The 12,305-nt window shown below is 34.8% G+C and overlaps 2 protein-coding genes across 2 annotated transcripts; one reads left to right on the forward strand and one right to left on the reverse strand.

The window, feature by feature from the left end:
• Positions 1 to 1,302: 1,302 nt before the first annotated feature.
• On the reverse strand, positions 1,303 to 4,296 carry LOC127809445 (probable receptor-like protein kinase At1g11050). Its single transcript, XM_052348233.1, has one exon. The coding sequence runs from the start codon at positions 4,121 to 4,123 to the stop codon at positions 2,183 to 2,185; it is 1,941 nt and encodes a 646-aa protein (XP_052204193.1). The 5' UTR covers positions 4,124 to 4,296; the 3' UTR covers positions 1,303 to 2,182.
• Positions 4,297 to 5,672: 1,376 nt separating this feature from the next.
• On the forward strand, positions 5,673 to 9,091 carry LOC127809398 (PKS-NRPS hybrid synthetase cheA-like). The gene is made up of 4 exons (XM_052348158.1): positions 5,673 to 5,744; positions 6,375 to 7,552; positions 7,653 to 8,829; positions 8,918 to 9,091. The coding sequence occupies exons 1-4, from the start codon at positions 5,673 to 5,675 to the stop codon at positions 9,089 to 9,091; spliced, it is 2,601 nt and encodes an 866-aa protein (XP_052204118.1).
• The last annotated feature ends 3,214 nt before the right edge of the window (positions 9,092 to 12,305 follow it).

Below are 12,305 nucleotides of genomic sequence, written 5' to 3' on the forward strand. Positions count from 1 at the left end.
ATACATGGCATGAAAATTCTAAATTGGGCTTATGTTCCAACCCAAACTCAAAGATCCATTATACGCATACTGTTCAGATTAATATTACATATTTGAAGCACAGTTTTCTTTGGAAATTATTGACGTTAGACACTGTTATTGCCTTAACCTAAGATTAAATTTAGCTACTCATCTTTATTTGAAAATTAATTAACAGGAATTAAAATATCAGAAATTAACTGGCCATTTAAACGGTGGATAATAAAAAGACGTGAATTAAAATTGTAGAAATTTAATGACAAAAATTAACCGGTCATTCAGACGGTGGATAATAAAGTAACAATAAATGACATAAGAATTCAAGAGAAGAAAGAAAAAACAGAAAGATCACAAGAGAATTCAAGTTAAGAAAGAAAAGAAGAGAGAACAAAAGCAATTATCAAATAACATAACTGAGATTTCATTCAAGAATAAAAAATAGTCTCCTTACAAATGCATCCAAGTGAGCTATTTATAACCCACAAGATCTTTTACAAGTTGGGCTTTTGTTGAGCCTTTGGTTGGTCTTGAGCCTTCTATGTGATTAAAATGATTAGACATTCCTTGCGATTAAAATGCTTGGGCCTTTCTTGTGATTAAAATGCTTGAACCTTCCTTGTGTTGGATTCATTAAATAGTTAACCCAAGTGCACTTGAAACATCTTTTAGACTCCATAATTAGCCGTTGAATTTGAGCGGCAATAATGGGCCATCAAACGTTTTCAATTTATGCCCCTAATTAATTGTAGAAGTCAATTTTCTCACTTCATCCTGAAAATAATATGTAATACGTATAATTATTTATTTTAAGCATAAATATAAAATCAAAATGAGGATATAATTCATTAAGATTTAGGAAATATTGACCCCTTATCACCGGCTGTATCAACAGCTTATAAGTTATTAAGAAAAAGTTGGGAGGAGTTTTTGTAAAACGTTGGTTATATATAAGCTGCATTGACCATTGAATTTACCATTTTACCCTCATCATTTTTGCTAATTTCCAGCCATGCCTTTCTTCTTCAACCTCTGCCTCTCATCGCCTATAGCCCTAGCTCTTCCGACCACCACTGTCAGTCGTCGTCATCGCCCTCACCGACCTCTACCCCCATCGTCCGCCGCCCCCATGTGCTTCAACTTCTCATCCATCACCGATCGTCTGTCGCCTCATTGACAGCTACCTGTTGTCGTCCCCAACTTCATCTCCCATCACTCGCTGCATGTATGTATGTATGTATGTATATATAATATATATAATAATATTATATTAATATATTTTTAATAATTATGTGTAATTTATTAATATCTAATGATAAAATTTTACATCATTTAACATCATATTTGTTTTAGTCTTTTTGTCAAGTTTTGATAACTTATCACTTCTTTCAAATTAAATACATAACTATTAATTAATAACTTAAAAATATATTTATCTAAACACATTATTAACTAACACACTACTCAATTTTTAACTTAAAAGCTATGAAAAAAAGGGTAAGCCAAACACCCCCACAGCATAAAGCAAAGGATTTCCAGCGAAATTCTTTAAAAAAAAAAGAAACTGAAATCCACTAGTGATAGGAGTAACAAAACTGGAATCCACCAACAATCTGGGGGTAAAACTCACGAAATAATTTCATTCAAAGTTAACATAATGAAGAAGAGAACATGTTTAAATACTAATAACAACCCTAAATCCTAAAATAAATATAACTAAAAAGACAAAAATAGACATAAATTAAAATATTGTTTGACTAGTATTATAAATGCTATTTTGAGCTTCAGCCCAAATTCGTCCTACATCACATGTGTATACCATTCTGTGTCTGGTTGCCTCCCTGACACAAAATGGAACAACCTAAGTAAAGATTGGAATCTTCCAAATAATTAAGTCAGTTCTAGAATTCCACTATTTCAACATTTTCCCCTCCTCCTAGGCTGTCATATGAAGCATGGCACCCACCTCCAATTGTGTCTAACAAGAACTTCCATTGGTTCATAACCATTTTCAATTCATTCCACATACAGGCTTGGAGTTAAAATAGATTCCTCAAGTTTTCAACTGAACTGCATAAAGCAACGTAGTAAGATAGTTCCAAGACTGGTTAGTGCCCCCCATCAACCTCTTATCCAAAGAGATCATAAACAATAAAAGCTGTCTCAGTTACCTGAGCATATCTCCACAAACCAATTTGGGTCCACTTAATGTTGGTGATATGGCGAAGGTGTTCCCATCCCTGGAAAATGAAGGGTGTCCAAGGGGCATAGGCCTATCAGGAATTGCAGGAACTTCAATATCTCCTTCTAACATTTTTATTGCATCCAAAATCGTAGGCCTTAAGGCCACCATCACATGAGCACACAAAATCCCAACTTTCACAAATCTTTCCATTATAGCCTTTGGATTTGAATTTGCTGAATCTCCATTCACCAACAAAGAAGCATCTAAAACCCCCTCTATTTTTCCTGCCTTCACTAGTGACCAAGCCCAATCTGTAATCAGAAATGCATCCAGTGATCCTGGGGAAGACAAATCAAGAGCTTTCCTTCCACACATTATTTCCAAAACCACCACCCCAAAACTGTAAACATCACTCTTTTCAGTCAATTGCCCATAGAGTGCATATTCCGGGGCTAAGTAACCATGAGTACCAGCCACTCTAGTGGTGAGATGAGACTGCCCTTCTCTGCTTTGCCTTGCCAATCCAAAATCTGCCACTCTAGCCCTCATCTCTGCATCCAACAGTATATTTGTGGACTTAATATCCCTATGATATATACCAGGCTTTACTCCATAATGAAGATAAGCAAGCCCTTTCGCCACATCCAAAATTATGTTCTTTCTTTGGGGCCATGTCAATGGTTGTTTCCTATTTGTGCTCCGATTCTTGGTCCAAAAGAGATGGTCATCAAGATTCCCATTTGGCATGTAATCATAAACAAGAAATCTCTGGCTCTCTTCATATTGCTCATCATCTTCCCCGGTTACACAACAACCCCTCAGGGGAACCAAATTCCTGTGCCTCAAATTGCTAATTATCTCAACTTCATTGCAAAACTCCTCGTTCCCCTGAAAATCAGATTCTATCACCTTCTTAACAGCAACCACAGTCCCATCTTTCAAAGTTCCCTTATGCACCACCCCAAACCCACCTCTCCCGATGAAATTCTTCTGCGAGAAGTTGTCAGTTGCCTTCGCAAGTTCATCAATCTTGAACCAAATTGAACCCGTATTGGGCCTCACTCTGGGCCTCGAACCCAACTCCTCCCCATCCAATCCATAACCAAGCTCAACACCATCCCTTTTCCGCCTCCATTCCTTGTCCCACCACAAGTACAGACCCACCAGCACAGCCACCACCAACACGGCAACGCCGGCTCCAGTAAGGCCAAAAACAAGAGCCAAATGGGATTTACCAGACCCAGAATCGGCAGCAACTGAAAGCCCAAAAATGCAAGAAACGGCCCCTGTGCTCTCGGGACCCAACTCATTCACAACACCAGCAGCATACAAGATTGAGAAGTGAAAGCAATCAGTGGCGTGAGATTTATTACCGTCAATGGCGATTAGGCTGCCCTGAACCTGGAACCCGGCGGCGACGCAGGCGTCGCAGGCCGTCAAATCGGTGAGGTCCGGCCGGCAATCGGAGTCCAGAGAAGTGTTCGTTCCGAGCTTGGCAACCCAGTCGCGAGTGGACTCAATCGCCGCGCAAACATCGGGCGTGATCACGAACTGCCGAGGATCAAAGCAAACGGAAGTGAGATTGGGCGGCAAAGAGAGAGCATTGAGACTGGACTGGAAGTCGGCGAGGCAAGCAACGGAGGTGCCGTAGTCGGGGAGGCGGAAGAGGGAGGTCTGCTTGAGGCGCTGAGCCAAGGCGATGCCGAAGAGGCTGAGGAGCGTTTGGCAACAGCGGGTTATGTTGTTGGAGTCGCCGGCTGGGGACTCCGGGTGGTAGTTCTGGCAGTCGGAGACCGGCCACGGGACTCTCTGGACATAGCTCAGATCCATTGGGCATCGGGAAACGTTGGCGGTCGCCGGAGGTGGAGAAGAAGATGAGAGAGAAAGAAGAGAGAGAAGAAGAATCAGCGTAGCAAATGTCATCTTATTCTTCCCTGTTCCGGAAAATCCTTCCCTGGTTTTGGGTTTAGATGGACAGACACAGAGAAGGGTAGATGATTTGAGAGATGATAAGTACAGCAGACCACCATGAAAAGTCAAATTCAAAGCTGCCCTGGAGCTGGGGCTGGGGCAGCTGGAGAGTGAGGAGACAGACGAAGGAACGAACTTCCTATTCCTTGTTTGTTTCACCCATTTTGATAAATAAATTTTTTAAATTAAAATATTTATAATAATTTTAATTAAAATTAATAATAAATAAAATCAATATTTATAATTTATTTTAATATTTTAGAGATGATAAAAGGTAAACTCTTGTTTTCCTTCTCCCTTTTTGAGCGGGGGCTAGAGCAAAAGAACTTTTGTTTGCAAATTAAAACAAACAAAAGAATATGCTCCCAATGCTATGTCCTCTTCCCAAACACGCACTCCTCAGATTCTTAACGTCAATTCTGGAGGCCGCTGCCAAAGAAAGAAAATATTGATTATAAAAATAATGTTTGTTGTTATTTATATATTGTGCTTTAATATTATTAATCCTAAAATTAAAATTGAATAATTTTATAAATATAAAAATATAGAGACAATAATAAGACAGAAAAATAAGTCTTACATAAATCGTTTCAAATATCTAAATATATAAATTATGATTAATTTATTTAAAAAATATATTAAAAAATATCATATTAGGTGAACTTTAAACATTTGAGATGAATTAAAAAATTATAAATTTGATTCCCTCGTACTGTACATTAATTATATCCTGAACCTTACTTCACGATAAAATTGTCTATTCAATCGAATCGAAGAACACTCCAGATTCTGGACCAAAAACTAGCTGGGTGATAGAGACCTTTTATTTCCACGTTAAAAATATTATATATTAGTTTTTGAGGACAATGGCAAATTCTTTAGAGTGAGCACGTGGTTAGTGAGTCAACGTGAATACGTTGCCATTTGCCAGTGCCAGGAGCTATTTGCCCCCATCAGGTCATTAAAAATTCATATTTTTCTTCCAGTGATGTGATCATTCTTTACAGTAAAAAAATTTCAAACGTAACCCCTTTTATCGCACCTTCAAAATACATCAATAAATAAAATCATCGACCAGTGTTTGTTGGCCGACTGTATGGGTGTGCATGTGGGCTGCTTCTGCAAAAAGAGGGGTGATATTGCGGCCCCGACGATCGCCACCATCACAACAGATACATAGAAAAATTCTATTCGCACCTAACGTTTTATTTATTGTAATTATTTTTTTAATATATCTAAAATATCCTTAAATAAAAATTCAATTTTACCCTTATCTTCAATACTCAACCACCACCACCTGACATACGTCTTTCGCCGGAAAAATTTTCTTTCTTCACAGTGGCTCATATCCCAATCAAATCTTTTCTACTAAAATCTGTATCTCTTTCTCTTAGAGACTTAGGGACTCTGTATCTCTTTCTCTTAGAGACGTAGAGACTCACTTTCAGCTCACACAAATCTATTTTCTCTCATCAGCGATTCATACATTTTATGATCGATTATGGAGAACTGGGACGAGTTTGAGGAAGAACAGGATAGCTATTTAGAAAAAGAATATGACGCACAGACACAAGTAAGTAATCTGTAAATATTTATTTTAAAATATGTGTTTGTGTTTATAAAAATGTAATATGAGTTATTTATAAATAAATATAGAGATAATGTAAGGATTGCCTCTTCGAAAGCTGGAATTCGGGAGGGCTGGCCTTCTCCGAATTTCAGCCTTCGGGGAAGGCTGCATTCCCGGAATGCTGGCATTCGGGGAATTATGGCCTCCCCGAATGCTGGCCTTCGGGGAAGGCGGCCTTCCCCGAAGGCCAGCATTCGGGGAGGCCAATCTTCCCCGAAGGCTGGCCTTCGGGGAAGGCAGCCTTCCCCGAAGGCTAGCCTTCGGGGAAGGCTGCCTTCCCTGGCCTTCGGGGGAGGCCATAATTCCCTGAATGCCAGAATTCGGGGAAGGCTGACTTCCCCGAAGGCCAGCCTTCGGGGAGGCCGAATTTTAGGTTTAGGGAATATTTTATTTTCAAATTCTAATCTATATTTTATTTTATTGATTTTTTTTTGTAGGAGTCGAATTGTAGAATCCAACAATTTGATCTTATTTAACAATTTACTATGAATGATGTATGATAGATTTTTAATAATTTTATTTGAATTATTGAAAAAAGTATATCTAAATATTTTTTTTTTTTGGTTGTATTAGCTATTTGATACTAGAGAAGCACTCATTGGATGGGCTAAGAAAATTAGAAAACAAAATGGAATTGTGATTGTGATTAAGAGTTCAGAATCTGGGGGTCCTGGAAAAAGACCTAGAGTTCGTCTTTCTTGTGAACGTAGTGGAAAGTATAGACCATCCAAGAAGAAAGAAGAAATAATAGGAGAATTAAAAAGGAAATCCACAGGTTCAAAAAAGTGTGATTGTCCGTTTGAATTACTTGGTATGAAATTTGAGCAGTGGGAGTTGAAAGTTATATGTGGAGTGCACAATCATCCACTAGCAGTTCAATTGGAGGGTCATTCATATGCAGGGAGACTTACAGAAAAAGAAAAAGGAATTTTGAAAATTATGTCTGAGAATCTGGTGAAACTTAGAAATATTTTGATGAGTCTCAAGGCAGATGATGAGAATAATGTTATTACTATCAAAACTATATATAATGCGCGTCAAAGATATAAACTTATTGAGAAAGGTGGTAGATCACAGATGCAACAGTTGATGAAGAAATTAAGAGAATGTAATTATGTGGAGTGGCACAGAACTGATGGATCAAATTGTATTGCAGACTTAATTTGGGCGCATCCGATGTCTATAGATTTATTAAAAATATTTTCACATGTCTTGATAATGGATTGTACATACAAAACTAACAGATATAGATATCCACTTCTTGAGATTGTTGGTGTGACATCCACTGAGTTAACTTTTCTTGTTGCATTTGTATTTATGAACCATGAATATGAGGATAACTATACATGGGCTATGGAGAGATTAAAGAATGTGATGGGATCTAATGCATGTCCTGGAGTAATTGTGACTGATAGAAAATTAGCATTGATGAATGCAATATATAAAGTCTTTCCAAGTACCACAACCTTATTATGTAGATGGCATATATCTAAAAATATACTTGCTAAGTGTAAGAAATTCTTTGATAGAAAAGAGACATGGGAGAAGTTCATGTTACAATGGAATCTTCTTATTTTTGCCTCTACTGAGATTGAGTATCAAAGTCTACTTTCTGACTTAATGGTTGAGTATCATGCATATGAAGGAGCACTTGATTATGTGAGAAATACATGGCTGAATGATTACAAAGAAAAATTTATTGCAGCGTGGACAAATAAAGTATTACATTTTGGCAATGTTACTACTAACAGGTATTCTTTAGTAAACTCAAATGTTGTTGTTATTATTTTTATTATAATAACTCTAATTAATCTCTTATTAATCTAATACTATTTATGTTTTTATTGAAAGGGCTGAGAGCGCACATGCGAAGCTGAAGAGATATCTGGGATCATCACAAGGTGACTTTGAATCATCATGGAAAATTATAAATTCTCTTATTGAGTTACAACATACTGAGATAAAGGGGTCTTTTGAGAAGAGTTTAATATTGGTACAACACAATTTCAGATCAGAAATTTTTAGAGAATTGAGAGGTATTATATCAAGAAATGCAATGAATATGGTATTAAAGCAAACAGAGATGACACAAAAAATTGGAGTGGATAAAATTGCATGTAGATGTGTGATAAGAAGCACACATGGTTTACCTTGTGCACATGAAATTGCAGAATTAATGATGGAGGGAAGACCAATTCCTTTATCATTTGTGCACCCTTATTGGACAAAATTAGATTTAGTGAATACTGTTGATGTGTCCTCAGTGTTAACAATTGATCCAGAGTTGGAAAGTCTTTATAATATATTTCAATCAGAACCAGAAGGAGGTAAAATCGTATTAAAACAGAAGTTGAGAGAATTAATAGATCCAGCTACTACTTCATTGATCCCACCAAGTGTGAAAGTTCGGACAAAAGGTAAGCCATCATTAAAAAATAAAATTCAAGTTGATACATCCACTCGACATGATCCATCATATTTTGAAATAGTACAGTCTATTCATGATAGCATATCTCCAACAATACAAAGCTCAGTTAAGACACTGAATGAAGGTAAACTTTATCGTACCAGTGTCAAACAGAGATTGCTAGGCTATGATGCTTCATTCCCATCAAAAATACGTCATTTTATACATAATATTGTTAATGTGGAGTCGGATGGACATTGTGGATTTCGTGCTATTGCTGCGTTACTTGGAATGAGTGAACACAACTGGAGAGATATTCGTATGAATCTGATTGGAGAGTTGCATACCTTTCGTGATAAATATATAGAGTTATATGGATCTGCTATGCGTGTAGATGAGTTAATGCACGCACTTTCTTGCTTTGAGTGTGTTGTACCTCCTCAACATTGGATGACTTTACCTGACATGGGTCATTTGATTGCTTCAAAATATAATGTTGTGTTGGTTCATTTATCTCGAATGCAGTGTCTTACTTACCTTCCATTGAGATCAGCTGCACCTTCAGTTATACAATATAGAATTATTACTATTGGATTTGTGGATGATTGTCATTTTGTACAGGTAATATTATTTAATAATTTATTTATATGTTTCTATAATTATGTTAATATAAATTTGTTACTAATAATATGGTATTATATTTTTTTAGGTATTTCTTAAATCAGGTTCACCAATTCCTCCTGTTGCACGCAATTGGCATAAATATCGATATGATATTGCACGTGAATGGGAAACACCATATATAACTCGAATTCAAGTATTTATGTCTCTTATTAACAAAAATGTTATTACAAAAGATGTTTTTGATTTAACTGATGAATGATGAATTAGCAATGATCAATATGTATGCTTTACATTATATATTTTTGATTTACCTATGAATGACGAATATGTATGTATTATATTATATGTTTGTAATATTTCTTTATATTGTTAAAAGTGTGAAAATTGTACTAAGTTATATTTTTTTCTTCTATTAATTTATTCTGTTAATTTTTGTGTAAATGGTATTAAAATTACATAAATCATAATAAAATTTACTAATAAATATTAAAATAAAATATTATCACAAGTTATACATAATTCAAAATTATAGTTTACGAATTACAACTATAAATAACAACTACAAGCAACTCGATGTTATAAATAAACTATAAACAAGCTATAGTATGAAGTGAACTATCTTTGCGGAGATGTACGAGACGTGGACGCTTCAATATTATCAGAAGGATGCCGAGAGCCTAGAATGCGATTCACCTCAAGACATGTCTCTCTCCATACATCAGCAGATACAGGCTCACTACTTGAAATCGTCTGTTGGATAGCATATAATGCTAGTCGATTACGCTGAAATAAAAATAAAAATAATTATATTAATATTTTTAATTTAAATAAATTAAATTCAATAATAACTTAAATATAATTTAAAAACTTACTGATTCAGCAAGCAAGAGCATATCTTCTGCACCTCTATCAAAACTGGATCGATGTACAGGATTTTGTATAATCGGATGTGTAATAGTTCCATACCATGTTAAATATTCAGGTGTAAAATGTCATGAAAATTTAGAATATTTACCACGTCTACGTGGTGGTAATAAATGCATATCCCATCAATTCCACGTATCATCAACAAATGTATAAATTACCCGAAATAAAGCCGTAGCCGGACCCCGCTTAGCTTCCACAGGTGATAATAGGGGTGGAGGAATAGTTTGTACATATCCAAATTGTCGCAAAACTCTCTCAGGATGATATGGTTCTATAATATTTCCACATTTTAGACAACCTGAGAAAAATGTAATTTCTGAAAATGGATGGTGTGCCTGAATCCTCCGATACGGCGTCCAAATCAACTGTAAATATTATTTAGTTTAAAATTTAATTTTATAATATATTAATTAACTTACAAATCATATATATGATAAATATCTCGTCCGGTGATAAATCATCAAGCTGCTCCCTAATAGATTGTAAAGAATCAGTATCGCGAACAGGTATCCAACGGAGAGCTCGTGGCTTATCTTCACTATATAACAAGTTACATCTAATTCTAGTAAAAGAGAAATGCTCGTACACCCATGCCTGTAAATTTAATATGAATAATTATGTTAAATATATATAAATATATGATATAAAATTATGAAATTAAAATAATTACCTCAAGTAAGGTAAGATATCCAACAATACTCTTCACCTCTCGTCTAGTAGCAATGCCGAGCTGTCGATATAAATATGCAAGACACCCAGCTCCCCATGCATAATTACTGATCATACTTAAATCTTTTAATAACGTCAAATATGCTACTGAAACTAATGTCCCACTCTTGTCCACAAATAAAGTACAATCTAATAAAAATAACAGATATGCTCTACTAATATGTTCAATCTCTTCATTAGAAACCTCATTTGGTATATGCATAAATGTTTTTTTTAACCAATCTAATTTTACAAATGCTCCTCGATTCTCTCTAATTTGTTGTGATGCTACATCTAATGAAACCCCAAGTAACCAACATAATAAATCACTAGCTTCACTAGGTGTCAGATGATGAGGCACAGATACAGATCTTCCTGTTACTGGAATCTTCAAAATAGCAGTAACATCATATAATGTTATACTTAACTCTCCAAATGACAAATTAAATGTATTAGTCTCGGGTTGCCATCTCTCTGTAAATGCTGAAACTAGAGCATGATTTATATTTCGATAAGTACATTCTAGCAAGGGTGATAAGCTAGAGCTCATAACAATATCACGAACACGAGGCTGATTATTCAATGGCCATTCAGGAATTTTGAGGCCATGATTTCTACATTTTAATATGCCTCTTTCCTGTTAAAAAATTCAAATACTTAATTATTTAAATTATAAAAAATTACAATAGCTAATTATTTAAATTATAAAGATAAATACTAAAAAAACTAATATTACTTACCTCTCCTGCCCATATTACAAATGCAACATGATTTTTAAAACTTTTTAGAATAGATGTATCAGTAGGTCCGCCAAGTAGTGGTTCAGAAATATCATCTTCTTGGTGAGACTCGTGATGAGAGTAAGATGGTTGAGCAGTTGCTTCCCCTTCATTAGGGTTGGGATCCTCCTGAACTGGTATCACATAATCTGTCACTAGCTCTTCTACTGGCTCTTCTACTCGTTCTAAAATAGGCGGTTCATTAGAACTCTCAATCCTCCTTCTTCTTCTAGTTGATGCAGTAGGACACTCTCGAGAAGAAGAAGGCTGGCGAGATGAGGAAGCATCACCTCTTCTACCACGTACCATATGTATAAAATAACACAAAAATAAACAATAGCAATTAACTACAAAATAACAGACAAACATATCACGTATCATATCATAAAAATAATACAAAATATTAAACAAAAAATTACGATAAAAAAATTATTAAACATCCGGAAAATTTAAGTTTCCCAAACTCCGTGAACGTTGGTGTTGAGTTCGGGAAAGCTGGTGTTTCCCGAACTCTGGAGTTCGGGAAACACCAATGTTCTCGAACTCCAGAGTTCGGGAAACACCAACGTTCCCGAACTCTGGAGTTCGGGAAAATCAAATTTTCCAGAAACGTAGAGTTCGGGACATGTATAATATAAGTTAATATGATAATTATTAAAATATAAAATATGTTAGTTGGGAAAATGGATTTAAAAAATTAATTAAAAAATATATATTTACTTGTATTAAAAATTAAATTATTCAACTCCAGTACCTAAATAAAAAATTAATTAGCATATATTAGCACTATTTAATTAAAAAATTAAGTTTTAATAAAAAATTAAGTATACAAAAATATTAATTAGCACTATTTAATTAAAAATATTAATTAGCATATATTAGCACTATTTAATTAAAAAATTATCCCTATTTAATTATCACTATTTAATTAAAAAATTTAGTTTTTTCAAATATTTGTATAAAAAATAAAATAAAAATTAAGTATAAAAAAATATTAATTAGGACAAATTAATTAAAAAATTAAGTTTTTTTAAATATTTTTATAAAAAATAATATATA

This window comes from Diospyros lotus, chromosome 9 (assembly GCF_014633365.1).
Source record: "Diospyros lotus cultivar Yz01 chromosome 9, ASM1463336v1, whole genome shotgun sequence".
Classification (NCBI taxonomy): domain Eukaryota; kingdom Viridiplantae; phylum Streptophyta; class Magnoliopsida; order Ericales; family Ebenaceae; genus Diospyros; species Diospyros lotus.